Source organism: Poecilia reticulata, linkage group LG7, assembly GCF_000633615.1.
Source record: "Poecilia reticulata strain Guanapo linkage group LG7, Guppy_female_1.0+MT, whole genome shotgun sequence".
NCBI lineage: Eukaryota > Metazoa > Chordata > Actinopteri > Cyprinodontiformes > Poeciliidae > Poecilia > Poecilia reticulata.
In genome coordinates this window covers 27866116-27884778 of record NC_024337.1, presented here as the reverse complement: position 1 = coordinate 27884778, position 18663 = coordinate 27866116, and the positions used below count along the sequence as shown (strand labels likewise).

The 18663-nt window shown below is 40.4% G+C and overlaps 1 protein-coding gene across 2 annotated transcripts in view; it reads left to right on the top strand.

Annotated features, from left to right (window-relative positions):
• The first annotated feature begins 337 nt into the window (after positions 1-337).
• The window catches only part of LOC103467316 (adenylate cyclase type 6-like), a 43069-nt gene continuing 24743 nt past the window's right edge, over positions 338-18663 (top strand). Inside the window, exons 1-4 of one of the 2 annotated variants that reach the window (XM_008413589.2) lie at positions 338-489; positions 786-908; positions 5226-5403; positions 5703-6576. In XM_008413589.2, the coding sequence (XP_008411811.1) occupies positions 5704-6576 (873 nt within the window). In that variant the 5' untranslated portion in view covers positions 338-489; positions 786-908; positions 5226-5403; position 5703. Of the gene's footprint in view, positions 490-673; positions 909-5225; positions 5404-5702; positions 6577-18663 lie in introns of those variants that run through there. The other variant, XM_008413588.2, reaches the window with a different exon arrangement.

Below are 18663 nucleotides of genomic sequence, written 5' to 3'. Positions count from 1 at the left end.
TCTCAATGTGGATAACATTCTTTTTTTTTCCAGCTCAGCCTTCATCTTTTTATTTAGTTTTTAGGGTTGATTTTACACGCAATCACGTGAAAACGCTCTTAAAAAGTGGGATGAAGTTAGATATCTTCGCCACTAGATAGAGCTCTCTGGCTTAATCTGACTTTCTTCCTGAGTTTAGCTTTTGTTACGGACCACCTGCCACTTTTGATCTGCATGTTTGGAACCAGCTCGAATCAGTGGGTTGATACCGAACCACCGTCAAAGCAGCATTGAAACCTGTCACCTCTAGGGGGACTGATGCGTCCAACAACAACAACAACAACAACAACAAAAAAAGCAGTAGCCTACGAGTACATATGTTCCTGCTTTTGCTACCTCATTAGGACTTTGTTTTGGTGTATAATTTCTGACCTTGTCGACATTATTAGTCCTTCACTGGACAGGTTCCGGCGGTTCGGGTTGGAGCGGATATATGCGCTGACATGAGGGGTAGGGACCGTGTTCGGTTTAATTATACGTACGCTTAAAAGTTTTAGTTTGGGCTGAATGAATGGGAGTTAATGCAATGTCCAAATAAGGATAGCAGGTTATATGTGTGTATTTGCGCGTGTGTGCGTGTGTGTGTGAGAGAGAGGGACAGAGAGAAACGGAGGAAGAGAGAGAGAGAGAGAGAGAAAGAAGGAGAGAGAGAGCAATAGAGAGAGAGAGAGACGTCCGGATTGTAATGCTGAGCTCTCACTGGGAAGAGCGAAGACTGTCCCACTAATTTCCCTCCTGCTTCCCAGAGCCCTCTCCATTCGGACGGATCCGCATCTGAAGCGCGTCGCGCCGGCTGAAGCGGAGCTCCACTGCGGCGTTGGAGTTTCTGGTATATCGGATATATTCTGACATACATGGATATCCCGACGGTGAGTAGCCGACGGCGCTTCTCTTCGGTCATTTCTTCCGTGCATTGTAAATCTGTCAGAGCTGAAATGCAGTCAGATGATACAGCAGTCGGGGGAAAAATGCCAACAGCTGAACTGTACTACAGGCTTTTGGTGTTATAATGGTCTCGGTGGCGTTTACCAGCCAGGACTGTTTTGCAGGAATAAACACAACAATGCTGCTCAGCATACCTCCAAAAAAAAAAAAAAAAAAAAAAAGGGACACGGCCATTCGTTTACTTTTCCCAGTCTTCGCCGGATTTGTAACAAACGCGTTGCTGGACAGCTTTAGATCTGACATTATTCTTGTCCAGCGATGTTTGGAGTCAAAACATAATGAGGGAGAGGCCCGTGGACTCAATTCTGAGCAACCCGGACTCGATTATCAGCATGTAGTGACTGTTTATCTGCGCACACTGGCAGTGCTGATGGATCCACTTGCAGAATCTTTTTACTTTTGATTCAGTTCTCCTCAGTTTGTTCTGCGGTCAGTGCGCTCCGGGCTCACTTCAGCCCATCAGGTCCAACTCTACGTCCACGTGAACTGTGGCAAAGAGAATACATGAGAACACACAGAGCCATCGACTTTCCCCTGTAGGCTTCTTGGTGCGTCCTGTTATGTAATGCGCCCCGGTTCGGCCGGCTGCCCGCAGCCAGACCGACAGGGCCTACACGTGTTATTGCCAAACATGTTTTCTAACATCAGGCTCAGCAGTGATGGCAGCAGGACTAATGGGCCGTGTCAAAAGCTTAAAAAAAAGGGGGGAGAAAGCTATAATAGCACCCCTTTAAGTTCTTTCAAGAATGCCTGCATGGAAATTGCAATCCTAATTTGTAATGCATGCATGCAGGACAGCTGACTCCAATCGGCCCATGTGATGCAGATTCAGCTCATGATATATAGCAGATGTCTGTATGCAGACTACAGAATGTTTTCCCACACGAATCAGAGGACAGTCTCAATTAAAAACAGCAACAACAACAACAACAAAAACAACAACAAGTAAATACCAAAATGATGTCCATGTAGTCTAAGAACAGACTAATGTTGAAGTGGTATATGCGTGGGCAACCTGGAATTCAGTGACACTATTGTCCTATATAACAGGGAGTGGAGTTGATTTGGGTGATATGGCTCACTGCCCAGGGTGACATTTTGTCAAAGGGCTGTGCAACACTAAAAAGATTTAAAAAATGAAAAAAAAAAAAAAGTTATGGCAGTGAACATGTGGCACTGCGTACATGCTCAGTATGAGGGATTTCTGCAAAGTTAATGACTCAGTGCAATAAACTGTATACTGTTGCCACATGGTTCATTAAGAGGAGGAGTTGCTGTTAAGTCGGTGACTCAATGCAATCATTTAAGTTTCCTGTAGAAAGAGAACTTTGGACCACTTGGTGGTCAATTAACTGGCGTATTTATAACTACGATTGAAACTGGGTATATATTGATCTATTTGTCTTATAAAGTGCCTCGAGCTGACATTTGTTTAGAATCTCGCAGTATAAATAAACTAAGTTCAATAAAAATAATCCATTGAAGGTGGGCGCTCCCCTGTGTTATTACAATGTAAGCACTTTAGGAAGATAAGGCCATATATAACTGGAGGTAAATAAAAGAAAATCCTGAAGGGATAATACATTAACTTTTTTAATTTGTTTGAAAAAACCCCCCAACATTTTCCACTGAACAACCCATACCACTGTAAATGACCAATGCTCTAAGGCACAGCGCACAGAAAACCTATTAAAACATGTTTTATTCAGAAGCATTGACAATTATGATGAAACCAGCCACAGCTAGAGTTCAGTAATCAGTCTTTATTGGTGCACTTTAGCACAACACATCTAATGAGTGTTGAATGTGAGAAATAATGGACATCAATAGTCAAGATTCACCAGGTCATTCCAGTTCAGACAGATTTTTGCTGTTTCTGTGTTGTTTTAAAGTAATGAGATGAAAGGGGGCTATAAATCAATCTGTATGCCTTTGACCTGCAGATCCTCTTTTCACACATGACGTAAGATGGACTCACCAAGTAAGAATAGCAGCAGGATAATGTGAAAGTGAGTTTGATTTTAGAAACTTATGTTCTATATATATTTATATATGGACAGACCACGATAAAGTGCACTGAGAAAAAAAAGATTGATGCTCTTCATCCTAGTGTGGCTTCTTGTCTAACAGTGACACTTAAGAAATACATGCTAGACGTCCTACTGCACAGAGGTGCTTCACCTTTCAAAATGAGAGATGCTTGACCCATTTCATCCATACCTCATTTTGTTCCTCAAGGCCAGCTTGATTTTAAAAGCTTGCATGTGTGCAGGACGAAGCAGGCTTGAGTTGAGTTTTATGAAAGGCCAGAGGCAGCTTAGGGGCCCCCCACAGCTTTATGAAGGAGCTGCTATGTGAAAGAGGCTATAGATTCCTATTCAATACTAAATTAAAGTGCTATTTCAATAAAAATAATCTGGATTACTTTTCACTATCTCCATGTAAAATAAGAGTGGTCAAACCAGAACCAGATATTTATGCACTGAACAGTGATTCTTTTCACGTACTTTGAGATTTAATAAACCCTAGAACTATTAGTGAAAGAAAAAGAAAAGGTCATTCCCTTTTTCTGTGTTTGCATCGTGGGGATGGGTTGCAGAATGACCCTCATGAGCACAAGTAGCTCATTGAACACAAAGAGCTTTTTTTGTGTGTAACATCTCCTACAGATATGAATTTAAATGAGAAAAGCTATGGATTTTCAACATATTTAATTACATATGTTATATTTTACTACAAGCGGTAGCTAGCTATTCCAAAAGCGAATTGTAGCTTTCACAGCTTATTTCCATCTTACTCTAGAACAGTTTTACATCTAATAAGATGTTTATGATGCTTTCTCCTCGTGAGAAAAAGGCAGTGTTAGTTATTGCTTGCTTGTGTGAAGCACCGCTCTCCCCAAATCCCACACTAATGTTGACGAATGTACTTTCCCATCACTCATATGTATTTCAAAGTCAGAATTTGAACCAGCTGTGCATTTTATGCAACTCAGTTGTTTTCCTGTTGTGGTTGAGTAACTCATATTCAAGACTGGTGGAGATTATGCATCTCTTTAAGTGCCTTTTATTTGTGCTCTTCTCATCAATAGTGTCAGCTTATGGAACATAGATTTGCTTACTAGGTTTAGAGGTTTGCAATGTCCTTGACACATGCTGCTGTAGTTAGCAGTTAAAGGTAAAAGGAAGGGGAGGAATGGGACAATTTAATCTGCATTGAAGAGTTCTTGATCTTTGATGATGTCCAGTCAATGGGTCTTTGTTGTCAAATGAAGCACACCCATCCTTGGCCACAGACGTTAGGGTAGAGTGCAGTGATAAAGTGAAAGCAGAATGCAGTCTGTCTTTGTGATCCAAAAGCCCCCAGTGGCAAGTCCAGAAAAACAATAATCCCTGTAAAAGAATTGTTAAAATAGTTCTGTGTTCTGCTTTGTGGTTTGATGGAAAATTGCAGTGATGGGCAACACAAGGACATTTTGCTGTCAACAACAATACTTTTTTGTGCTAACAGAACAGCAACATATTTTGTCTGCCTGTTACAAGCAGCTAATGTGAAAAACATTAAAAAGCCTGATGACTATTGGCTCATCGACTCTCGAGTCAGAGTGACCTAAAGATGCGCACATAGACACACAAACTTACCAATCACTATGACAAACTTCTTGCTTGTACCAACATGTATTCAGGATAATTGTGTCTTTAGAAATGCCCTAATTTCCCTTGGTAAATATTCAGTAAGGTGTGAAATATTCCTCAGAGATGTTGGTCCATACTGACATGATTGTATTATGTAATTGCTTCAAATCCATCATATGAATCTCTTTGCAACTCATACCAAAAGTGTCCTATTGTACATCACGAGACTGCTGATGTTATTGAAGTACAGTGAACTTATTGTCATGTTTGAGAAACCAATCTGAGAGGTTAGACATGGCGCATTATCCTACAAGAAGAAACCGTCAGAAGACGGGTACACTGTGATCATCAGGGGACGGACATGGTCAGCAACAAAACTCAGGTCGGCTGGACCGTTTATGAAATGTCCAATAAGAGGCCCAAAGTCTTCCAAGAAAATATCCACAATGAATCTACCACTACCACTTTGAATTGTTGAAAAAAGTCAAATGGTTACACCATCGGAAAATTGCAGCTGAAATCAAGACTCACGCGGTTTATCCCAACTCCTATTTAATGCTCATCGACATAAAATGTTCTTTGCATGTGTGTTTTCTTTCCTTTTAGGTAATAAAAAAAAGTGTGAGAAGTTGAATCTGAAGGGAAATAAAAAAGAGAGCGACTTCAACTCACCCAAACCTCTGATGCCTCTGGCGACTCTGAGCTCATGTTGTGTCCTTGCTGGGATAAACAAGTGGCCTGGCCAAAGAGCACAGTGCTTCTACACACATTAAAGCCCACACAGGTGAGAGGTTCCTCAATTTTATACAGCTTAAATATTCTCCAGGAGCTACTGTGGCTCAGTTGGTAGAGTAGTCTGTATGCAAGCGAGATTGTGGATCGATCCCGTCTTCCTTGTCCAACGTGTTGATGTGCCCCTTGGCAAGACCCACAGAGCTGTATCAATGTATGAATGTTGATATGTTTCCTGGAGTGACTGGGGGAATGTGACTCTAATGTAAAGCTCTCTGAGTGGTCAGTATGGCTAGAAAAGCACTTTGCAAATTCAGTTAATTTACCTGGTTGTCTCTTGGTTTTTGGCAGGATGTCGTGGGCCAGAAGCCTCTTCGTAGGTAGAGAGGATGACCAAAAGACGGCATGGGGAGAGCGCAATGGCAAGAAGAGGAAGGACAGCTCGTCACTATGCAACCCCCGATACATGAGCTGCCTGAGGGACTCAGAGGACTCAGAAGTCCCTAATGTTTCCCCCCAGTATTACCACTGTGAAGCAGGTGCAAGTGGGGGCAACTTTGGCTTGCGGTGTGGCTGGCAGGAGGACCACTATGGGAAAAGGGTGGTTGGTGTAGGAAATCCCTGTGTGGAGGATGGTGAGCGGAAAGAAAAACCAGAAGAGGAAGCAGGGGAATTAGCAGGGAGAAGGTGTAAGAAGATGACTGCTGCAGACTGCTGGAGATGGCTTATGTGGGTTTTTCAATCCAAAAAATTTCAGTCTGCCAAGCTGGAACGCCTGTACCAGCGCTATTTCTTCAGACTCAACCAGAGCTCCCTCACTATGCTAATGGGGATGCTGGTGGTCGTGTGCGGAGTCATGATTGCCTTCCACTGTGTCCACGCTGAACTTAATGTGGCCTACATCGTAGTGCTGTCAGTGGCCACGACTCTCTTTCTGGCCTTGATGGTCGTGTGCAACCGCAACGGCTTCCATCAAGACTACATGTGGATTGTGAGCTACCTGGTGATCGGGGTCCTGATAGTCCTGCAGGTTTCTGGGGTGTTGACGGTGTCCCCCCGCAGTGCCTCAGAGGGGATTTGGTGGACGGTCTTCTTCGTCTATATTATCTACACTCTGTTGCCTGTCAGAATGAGAGCTGCTGTACTTAGTGGGACTGTGCTGTCCACCGTTCATGTTCTCATCGCCTGGCACGTCAACCACCAGGACAAGTTCATTCTCAAACAGGTAAGCGAGAGCAGATCTGTGATAGTTTTATAGCATATAAAGTATGAATTATAAATTATATTTTTCATATTATGACAAAAAAACAAAACAAGATTTGTGTCACTTTTTTGTGTCACATTCTCTAATGTAACAGGACAAGAGTATACGTTTCATATTTAAACCACAGATAAACTGCTTTGAGAAATTATAATGCCCACACCCCACCACCTCAATGAGTTCTTGTTTTATTTCATTGTATTTTATTTATTTTAATGTTTGATTCATATTTAAACCTTCTTAGGATTAGATTAATTAACGCTTCATCTGCCGCCCTCAAAATACTTACATGTAAACTTGGAAGAGCTTTACATTACATGTGAGATTTCCGAAGGCCTGCCAGGATTTCCAAAATCAACATATCACAATATAGCTAAAATTGAGCTCTCCAATAGTATAAACCAGAGCATTTCGCTGTATTATGTTTAGCAATCAAGCATAAAATCGCTCGATTTCTCAGTACGTCTCTTAGCCACTGACTGTGTTGCATGATGTGACTAAATAATACCACAGCACAGAAAAACCACATTGTTTAGTGACATTTGTACTTTTGATGTGGTATGAGATCCTTATGGCCTTACAACAACAATAAAAAAGAAATCTTATTTCAAATGGCATTCCTTGTGTGATGGTAAATTTGTAAGAGGCGAAAAGGAAAACATTCCCAACATGCTTGTCACCATATAGTTGAATACAATGTTGTCACTGTGGTGAGCAGTAGAAATGGCCCACTTTCTTGCCTCGACACAAAAGGACAAACACTGTACTGACTCCTCAACCACTTTTCCGTGTCAAAGGTGCCGTACTAAAAGTAGAAAGTTCTCTAGATCTCCTCAGCTTTTCAAATTAGGTTTTTAATGAGCCCGTGTTTTGTGCTGTTGGGCAGCTACAAGCAGCTCTTTGGGATTTGTGGAAGGTCATCTGGGTTGAATGAGCCCGTTTAACTGCATTGTCAAGGAATATCATGATAATGTAGCATGGTGCCATTCAGCCCGAATTCCCCTAAAACAAGGAGTCTATTGTAGTTAAATGAAATAGGGTGGGGTGGGATGCTGGGATTGTGCAATTCATTTTATGGAAAACAGGATCATTACTTCTTCACTTTGGAGCCAGTTTGTAATCGCTTCATCTGGAAGCTCACTGGAAACATTTCTTGCACATTTTATATTTGTTTTTGTGTCTTTAGTCCTTTTGCTCCTATTTAATCTTTTCATAAAGTAGACGTTTGCCGTTGTAAAGTTGTTTTTGGTTTTAAAAGCTCATATTATCTCCACAGGCGTTTGGCTAACAATCACTATTCTCACCCGTTTGTTCAAAATACCTTTCCCGGATTAGCCACCATGCCATAAGCACAAAATGCACGAGTTTGGTCCATTTAATATCCCAGAATATTGATCTGTCATATTTCAGTTGTACATTTATTCCACTATTATTAAAATCATCTTGGAGTTTGAGACAGCATGTTTTTATGTAATATCACTTTTTAAAGCGTCAAGCGCCAACTTGGTTAGATTGTTTATACACAGGTCAGAATCCTTTTTAAGGATATTAATAAGACAACTACTTACTAACTGGGAAACAAATTCAGTTTATTAGTCATATCCTATGTATTTTTCTTGCCACTTTGTAGGCTGCTATAATTGATACCAAAGTTCACTTCATGTGTTAGCATGAAATGGAAAATTTCTTCAGCTTCAGGTGATATAAACACATGTTGGAGAGTTGTAGGAGTTAGAGAAACATTTTTTGCATAGGAAAAATTAATCTCAAGCAAAAATCAGCTGCAAGATTTCTAAATTGAGAAGTTGTATTCATTTTTTTAATTTGTTTTAGTTGTTTTGGTCATTAAGCAATCAGAGGAAAAAAGAGACAGTCTGAAAAAAGTTAATATTGACATAACTCCAAAGGTCATCTGCGTTTGTGTGCTTCTGCCATAGTCTGAATAGGATGATGGGTGGCTCAACGGTTTGATGCCGATGTCTACTTTGGCCCTGGCTGGCTGCACAGATCTGCTGTTGATAGACTGTTTGAGATCTGGACTTTCACCACACAACGTTTCATGTTGTTTGAACAATCAGTGAGAGGACGAGGGTCTCTTAACAGTCAGACTGAATTTTGTACAATGTTTTTATGGCTTACACCAAAACACTGTTGTTTTCCATTGTGCTGTTGCAAGAAGTTAAATGGTGGTGCCTCAATAACAATTTGCCGTCTGCCAGTTTGAAGAGTCATTTTGTGGCAATCTTAAGAGCAATTACCTTATTTTCCGGCCTATAGAGCGCACCTCACTATAAGTCGCACCTACAAATTTTTTGAAAAACAAAAAAAAACAAAACTGGAAATGTACATATAAAAGCCGCACCAGGTTATAAGCTGCTGGTATCCCCGCCGCTCTCGGTTTTCCACCTCTTGTACTGCCAGATCGATAGCCTTCAACTTAAAATGAGTGTGGAGAAACTCAAGAGTTTCTCCGTCGTACCTGCTGCTAGCATGTGTTTGTTCTAAATGAAAATTAGCACTTTCTTCTTCTATTTCCAATTCTGACTTCCAATGATTCACTTCCTGCTTCACTCTGGTGGCTGAAGAAAAATCCACAGAAAAGCCACACCGGGCTACGAGCCGCATGGTTTAAAGCGTGGGAAAAAAACTAGCGTCTTATAGTCCGAAAAATATGGTACTACTTTTACTTTAGTACTTCAAATCTAACAGCAACAGTCTCACGTTACGTTCCCCAAATCATAGAGCCTGAAGAGAATTTTACTATACAAAATAAATGATTTATCTCAGTATTCCTGAAAACAGATGCTCCAATGCCACTATGTGAATTTTATTTTGTAAGTGGTGCTGGAAAACACAAGTTAAAACAAAATAATTTAACCTACTTGGAAAAATTAAAGAACTGATTCAGGAATTTAGTTTATGGATTTGGAGGAAAATATTGGCTGTCGGCGCAGCTCTTTATTTTAGCATGATAGGTGATGCTAAAATAAACAGACAGCAAGAAGGGACAGTGAAGCTACCACAAGTGGAGCAGTGGATCCTGTTTGTTAGAAGATGGACCAGATAGTAATGTTTTGTTTTGTTTTCCATCCATGTGCATCATCAATACAATTGAGACACATCTAACTGAACAGGAACACACTAAACCTAAGGACTGGGACAGGTGGGAATATGGAAATTGCATTATTTTTGAGGTGGAGCTCCATTAAAAATTTAAAGGCAGAAATATCTTACCTGTGGTAGATAACTGTTGTATTAGTCCAAAGGTCCAAAAGGCTAAAGCTAATGCAAGAAAGCTACCAAAACAAAGCAGACTTTTGCTGTTTCAAAACAATCTTTACCTTAAAACATGTCATGGAGGTTTATGTGATCCTTATTATGGACCTTTAAACTATTATCATGTTTGCACTAGATGGGTATTTGCAAAGAAGTTGTTGAGTATTTACAGAGGAAATAAGAGGTGGAAACTCATGAGGCATTTATGCAGCACCAAGCATGAAAAACATTTCAATCCTGAATAACTAGCATATGGAAAATTAAGGCAGTCTAAAACTTAGTAAAAGTTCAACTAAACTGCCATAACATTTTACCGTTTTACATTTACGTCAGACACTTTAAATATTCTTTTCCAAGTGTGTGGCACACAGAACTGGAAAGATTTTGAACGCAACTAACCTTCCAGTGCAAAACAGCGAAAGGTTAAATCACGTTCACATAAACATCTGCGACGTGTTTTAGACTGGAGCTGTTTAAGTTAGCTGCAGCCTTTGCGTCAAGCTATTCTGGACTGGATCATTTAAACAAAATGAAGGCTCATTGACAGGCGGTAGCAGTAGCAGAAAGTCCACATCATGAAACAAAAAAGCAGGTACTTGAGCAACAAGAAGACAAAGACAGAGCACTGGCAGAAAATAATGACAAAGCACCTTCAAGAACAAAGGAAGCTGTGGAGTAATTTTAATGAAAAGGCAGATGGTGCCAACCAGGTAACCCAGTCCAGGTGACAAACAAGTCTGAGTTTTTACCTAATAGCTGAAAGACGCTTCAAAGAAAATAAGAACAACCAAACCAGTTTCCCATAAAAGGGGGTCTTTGTGTTGCTCTTCTTCTGGTTCGTCGTCCCTCATGAGCCGGCCTGTTCTCCCGTTTGTCGTTTTCCTGCAGAGATATTCATACAGGATCAGATCAGTGGAGATGAGAAACGGTCGACGCAGAGAACAAAAGAAGTCTTTGTGAGGGACCTCCACCATGGAGAAGGGGAGGTGGTTGTTGGGGACGGGGATTGTGGGCTTCGACGGTGGTGACAAGTGGAAAACCATTGATGTCGATCGTGAATAAAATGAACGGCTGACTCACCCTCCTGTCAAAGACCCACCAGTCTCTTCTCTCTCCTTCTCTGAGTCATATTTCCATTTTCACAAAACCCCTCTCACATGGAGTGGCCTTTTTCTTTCACAACAGGGAGAGATTGAGCTCGTGCTACTCGTGGGGATTGCTTCCATTGATCCCGGCTTTTCAGCGCTCTGCACCGCTCCGCTTTCCTCCGCTCTGTAGGGTCTCTTCAGATAACTGCGCAGAGATGAATGTGGAGCAGCTCTCAGGAACAGGGATGCAACGCTGCTGCCGTTCACTAAAAGTTACTCCAGAACCCTACAGGGGAACGCTTTAATCGCTCTTAATAGAGTCGTCACCTGTAATGATGTAAGAGGAGAAATCTGCCAGGTTCTGCGAGGCTTCCTCTCGGAAAACAGCTGTGTCGGTTTTAGCATTATTCATTTGCACAACACATCCGGAAAAATTATATAAATGACACGATTACTTTTCCAACACATTAAGTTGGATCCATCTATCGTTGATTGAGCATTGATGGATGGAGCTTGTTCCATGCCTGCAGATTGTGCAGACCCACCTCCAGATGTTTATTCATGGAGATTGCTTTGGTCACAGCTCTAAAGGCTTCACGGCTTCATGTTTCCACCACTCCCTTGTCTGTGTTTTCTGTTTCCAGCTTGTAAATTTAAAGAAGGTGTTGGCTCTTACTTTAACATTCTCTATAGTTTCTGAGTCAGACAAACAACAAGAGTTAGGAATGCCTCCCTTCAAGTCTCTAGTTGTTTCAGACAGTTGGCTTTAAATGATTAAGATTATTCATGCGCGTCCTGGGAGAAAGAATCAGCTCACATCATAATAAAACTTGTTTATTTATGTGCATTTCTTTTTCGTTTTTGCTCTACCTCTTGAAACCTTAATTGTTTCTATTCCCTTGATAATATTTCTTGCAAACTTGAGTGTGAGCTGAGTGAAAACTGAACAACATTTTTGGAAAGTTTGCATGGAATTTTTACTGCTTAAATCCCTTCAGAGTTGTAGGGCACTGAAGTTTTCAGTGCCCTACAACTTCTCTACATTTTTGTCGAATTACAACCACCGACTTATTTTATTTAAGGCGGGATAATTCAGAGGTGAAAATAACATAATCCATAGCTCCAAAACTGTTTCTAACTAAAGTTTGTAAAGTGTGACACTTACAATTCAGTCCCCGTCAACAAATATAGGAATGCAAAATTTTACAGTTTGCAAGAAATATTATCAAGGCATAATATTTCTGCCTTTTACAATTTTACATCAGAAAATTTAATCGGCCAAATTTTCCGATGCAATTGCAGTTGCAAAGGCTTTTAAAGTACATTTTGACCAGCATTGTAGATCTAGAGACTAAACGTTTTGTTAATCTTTTATTACAAACCAGATCAAACTCTGTCAGATTTTAGGTAAAGCATCTGTAAATGGCTATTTTCAAGTGTCACCAAAGATGTTTGGTTAGATTCGGGTCTGGCCTTTCTTTAATGATTAGAACTCATGCGAGGAGATGAACGTGGCTCGCTGTAGTCCTGACCTTTTGTCCCCAACTTTTAGTGTCTGTTGAATGATTAGAATGATTAGATTAGAATAGGCACTTGGAGTATGACACTGTGGAAAGATCATAGTGATGATTAACCTAACTACACAGAGGTTAAGATTTAACCTTCTCTATACTGTTACTCCAATTCTGTCCGGATATCTCCACACTCTCTATGCTAATGAATTGATGCACAGTTAGCAGGTGGGGGAAGAATATTTCTGCCTTGATGCCTAAAATGTTCTGACCAGCAATACAGAACATTTTTTAACTGAGCTTCAATCTATAAACTCTCTGCTGCAAATCTGGAAACCACTAGAGCGCAAATAATGACCAACAATAAATAATGAACAACAACATTAGCGTGCTGTTACATTCAGAATAACCAAAATTTCAATTTACAGTAGCTTTTTTTTTTTGTAGTCCAGCCAGATAGGATGCAATCATACAGAAAAAAATAACCTTTTTATACATAAATGCCGAAACCTTTCAACCATAAGAAGTGACCAAATTCCTTTTATTATTTAGCAAATTTTTCCTAATTATTTTTTCTAATTAACACATTTTTCAATTGTAACTTTATTCCAGTCATCCTAAGTAGGATTAAAGCTTGTGCTGAGCTCAGACCCTGTTATAAACCATCAGATTGAGGTCTTTGCGTTTGGATGTTTGTTTTTATTGAATACGTTTTTAAAGTGACTTTCACTTGCCTCGGCATAATGCTCAGACTTCTTATCTGACTTGTAATAATTTATAAATAGTAGACATTCATATATTTACAAGAAAGGTAAGTTGTTTATGATTGGTAGGATAAATTTAGATATTCAAATACTAAATAAGAGAAGCCTTTGACAGAGCCTGATCTGAAGGCTTTTGTTTTGATCCAGCCTTAGAGGAGAAACCTGTCCTTTTGGCACCTTGTTATGGGCTCAACGGAAATGTGTCTTAATGGAAACATACAGATTCTTCAGCTTAACACCGCTAAGAAATATACCAATCCATGAAATATCATGAGCATTACTCAGTCCTACATTATTCGTTTAGTTCAGAAGACAACGGCTGAGCAGATGCTTAAGTTACCGAACCTTGTGGGCAGTGATTTATGGGGTGTGGAGGTTTGAAGCATGTGTAAAACTCACGGGTTTCTGGTAGAAAATGACCTCTGCTCTCTGACTGCAACCTGAAACTGCTGATCGCCTCAGTACAGTTGATGCTCATGATCTGGGTTTTTGTTGTTTTTAAAATGTCTGTTTGCCTTCTTGGCTGGAACATTTTAGAGGTAGAGGCTTTGAAAATAATTACTCAGAGACCAAAATTGAAAAAAAAAAAAAAAAGTTCTTTTCATATTGAAGTCGCTTTTCTGTAGAGGGAATGCTAATAAACATGTGTACCGAATTGGCCTTTTCATTTCATGACACATTTAAAGATACAACTCAGAAATTGCACTTGTAAATGATCATTTTTTTCAGGTCATTTGAACTGTAAATAAAAACAATAAAAAAGAAAGTGTAATGCAGAAATATGGACGAGCGACCTGCAGTTTCTCTGCAGTGTTTATTTTTCTGCCTCTTCTTTTCCTCTTGTCGATCCTCCTCAGATTCTTGTTGGGGTTTCGGTCATGTCAGGGTGTTGGTGGTTGTGGTGCTGTGGTCGTTAAAGCGCCGTTTGGCATCGTGGGTAGGTGCCAGTTCCTGTTGGAAAATGACATCAGCACATCCATAAAGCTTGTCTAAAGAGTGAAGCATGAAGTTCTCTAAAATGTCAGTAGTGATCACGGCCTGTATTAATTTTTATTTCTTCCATCTGTCACAAACATCTCCAGTGGAGCGATTACTGTCAGAGTTTAGCTCTCATGTTCCTGCAACTGCAGCTGTTGAGTTTTCTCGGTTGAGTTTTCTTCTGTTTCATAAAACTCACTGACCCTGTAGCTTACGCTAAGCATTGAGTTATTTGATTTTTTTTTTTTTTTTTGAGAAGACATCAGTGTTTCTGACCGGATTATTCTGTTTGTGTGGAGGGGAGAGCAGAGCCCTGCCTAGCCAGGTAACAGCGGATAAGGGAGACGTAGCGGCTAAAACACCAAAGGAAGTATATATCCTTCCCTTCTCGCTGATGACGGCTGATTCTGTGAAATTCCGCATTTTCTTGTGGATTCCATTTTGTTTATTAAATTCCGTGATTCTGTCCGCATTTTGCACGTAGCAGAAATTATAGTGCCCTATAATTATAACAGTGTGATGATAAAAACAGTAAAAACAGAGAAAATCTGTGAAATGGCAAATCATTTTTGCTAGTATGGTACCTACAAAAAAAATAAAAATTGTACAAAGAGAAAGTTATGGAGGTCGGTGTGGTTCATGTGACTGAAATGGTGAGAATGTTTCCCACAATTCTTTCGGTCCAAACAACTCTGTGGCTCAAACAATAAACCTCCCCAACCTCAGGGTGGAGACTCTTTCATTGCTGCATTACAACTACAAACAGAGAGACCAACACGGATAATTTCCGTTGCTGCTAGTGGGAAAAATTAGGATTACCATTAAGCCGTACATTTCTTTTAAATCCAAAGGGAAATCGCAACCCTGCTTATAATCAAGGACCAGGAAGTGCCGGCTTCTAATAACAGTTTATTGTTTACCAGTAATTTGACTCTACAAAAGCAAATACAAGGATCAAGGCTGAACTGCCACAATAATCAGCAATATACAGTAAAAATCCTTATGCCGTTAAATCGTGGCATGCACGATTATGGATAATTCGTCTCTTGCTGAGTGCACTGTCCGTTCCAGTTATGGTGGCAGGAAGCTGAATGCCTCCTTTGTCAAAGGTCATCATCACAGTAGCCGACTGTCTTTTGTTATTCCCACTACCCCAGCTGTAATTACACACGGGAAACACTGACACCATATGACAGACTGGCATGAGAGCGTGCTTTCTGAGGCGAGGCCTCGGCAGCACGTTCACTAGCTGTGCACAAATAGACACCCGACCTCCTCCCCCTGATATGTACACACGTCTGGCCAGCTCCTGTTTTTTATTGTCAGGGATATCATTGTCCCTGTTAAACCTGATGTCTCCTCAGCAGCTACCTGTAAAACAGGAAGAAAAAAAAAACATCTTTATGGTGGCTTTGTCCAGTTTGTGTAGATTTCTCCCTCAGACTCACAGTAGTGTTTTTTAATGAATGATCTTTAGCACAAGGCCTTGGTCCCATGATTTTATTTTCACACAGTCAAAGTAAATCCAGAGGAAGTTGGAATTTATAATCTCCCCCGCCCCCTAAAATGTGAAAAGCTGATTAGGTGGATTGTTTAGTGTAACAATTATAGATCCCAAAAATGTCTCTCCTTTCACTGCGATTGCAATATCCCACTCTGTTTTCTTACCGTTCGGTCCGTGTGAACCGCATTTCCAGCGGCATTTGTTTGGGAACACCACGGCACAGCAGAGTGCAAAGCGGGGAGAGCAGAACATCATAAATCAAAGGTCATATACATGCAATTCAGCTCATGCTTTGCTCTTTCAAGCATGGGTTGAAACTCTACACTTGGGCTCATATTCTCATGAAACACCGGCTTTATAAACATGTCACATGACTCCCTTCCACTGTGGTCCTGAATTTTTGCTAAAAGCCGGATGTGTCACATTCATGAATTCAGTATCAGCCCATCCTTGACTAAGCAGCTTGTGGACTGAAAATATTTTTTTTCCTGCTGTTTAAACTATAACCTGTTTTCCCTGTATTGATCTGTGTACTTTGTAGTAAAAGCCAATATCATGCACAGTTCAGGAGACTGAACTGCGAACGTTTTGCTATTGCTGTGAACACAGTCACAATGAACCTAATTTACTTTTATTTGACCACTACAAATGAAGGTAATGCAGATTAAAGCAACTTTTTTGGTCATCACCCCCCCCACCCACACACACACACGCACACGCACACACACACACACACACACACGTAACTTGAGAGACAACCCATTCCAAATCAAGATTTGATGGCCTACAAACATCGGTTTTCGAGTCTGGACATGGATTCAATTGGATTAAAGTCTGAACTTTGACTGAGGCATTCTAAACACATGTTTTGAATAAACCCAGAATATTCAACTCCAGCAACGTTTCCAACACGTGTGAAGAGTTGCATTTAAAAGCTGACTGTGAGTCTTGGGAACTGGAGTTTCAGACATTTGATCAAACTGTCGCTGTGAAAGCCTCAAATCTTTCACAGCATCCCAAATGTTTTTTTCTCACTCAGCTCTGCATGCTTCTGTCTACACTGCTGAAACAAAAGGTATCTTCCCAACATGATGCTGCCACTACCGTGCTTCAGCGTCATGTTGTGGTCATTGTGTAACCTCTGAAGGCAATTCAGAATCAAACTTGGACTTCATTTAGAGGAATCAAAGCAAAGTTTTACAAATAAAATTGAAACAATTTACTTTCCATTTCACTCTTATGCACCATTTGTCCAAGATGCAAAATTCAAATGAAAAAGATTAAAATTTAATGTGTAACCTGAGAAAAGGTTAAAAACTTTCAAGTTTTGTTGCTTCTGCAGGTCACTTTGCTTTCCAGTTTTAGGGCAATCTCTAAATATTCATGCTAAGTTGGTCTGTCTTCATTTGCATAGGTGGCCTCGTGTTGTGCTTAAAAGGAGATCTTATAGCAGCCAATTTTTGAATTCCTGGATGTTTAGCTCAGACTCAAAACAGTTTGCTGATTTGGACTCTGTTAAGGTCTGGACCCCTTAACAGAGTCCAAATCAGCAAAAGGCTTACAGCGACTGATCGCCTGGCGTTCCTCTAGCCGTCGTGTTGTAGGTGAAGCTGTGCCTACGAGGGCGTCAGCGGACAGGAAGTGGAGGGTTGGTGAAAACACAGCTGGGAGGGGGTGTCACGTCCAGCTCTGCCCTCTGCCTGCCCACCCTCCCCTCCTGTCCGTCCAGACAAACAATGAGGGAGCAGGAGCCCCGTGAAGCCAGGACGTTATGACACACAGCGAGCGCTGTGCTCTGAATCTGCTTCGTCTAATGAGTGATAATTGGAAAAGGAAAAGAAGAAGGCATTTCTTCTGTTCTTCTTGGACAGGGGTCAGCAGCCTATACAGCCTACAGTTTTTTGCTTTTCTTTCTACTAAGTAAATTTGTTTAAAGCTAGTCACATTACTCTTGTGTGACATTGATGGCTTAATTTCAGTGTTTAGGTTTAGAACAAAGAAAAATAAGAAACCGGGAAGAAATGTTGCATGAAAACAGATCTATGAGTAAACATGACTGGTTAATATGTAGTTTTTCTTTTTGCCTTTTATAAGTAATAGTAGTTTGACCAGCTTATTGGCTAAGCAATTCATTTGGCTGCACATATTTTGTCATTTGCCAACTGCAGTTTTAAAACACTGTTACCTTACTAGGACTGAGTTTGGTTTCCCATACTGAAATATATCCAAACAGCCAAATGTGTCTTTTTTCTGAGAGAGGGAACAGGATAATAGCCTTCTTTCTGTCAGCTGGAAGACATTTCACTGTAACAGGTGCAGGTAAGGGCTGCGTTACCCTACACTCCATACAGCTGGGGGAAACTCCAGTCACTGGTATCTCATTAAAAGCACATCAAACCACAGGATGGAAATATTTCTTGCTGAAACTGTAATTTATTTAAAACCTTTAAAACCACAAACTGGTTCAAAAAACTAAAATTAAAAGCATTTCTTGGGAACAGCTGTTATTTAGCATTTCCCTTTGAATACTGAGACAAAGGTAGCAAGAAGTCAAGAAAACCACAGAGGGCTTTTTTTAGTTTATGTGTTTGGTTTATTCAATAATATCGGTTCACTGTAAGCATGTAAAGCTGTAGTCAAATTGCTTGTTTGTGAACACAAGTTTGGTCGTCGAAGCTGATTCTCATTATTTTAAGCTGTAAATTTAAAACAGAACGGATGTTGCTGAAAGCAGAAACAAAGTATCAAACCTTAAATTTCCTTCAGGTTCCACATGTTGTTCAGATAAAAAATAAAAAATAAAAAAAATAACGGGAAACAAAAAGACTGCAAAATGATTAATGTCCCTGCAGCTAGGCCTTGAGCTCAGAACCTGTTGGTTAGTTTTCTGCAGTGAGAAGCCAGAGACTAACAAAATTCACGAGACAAAG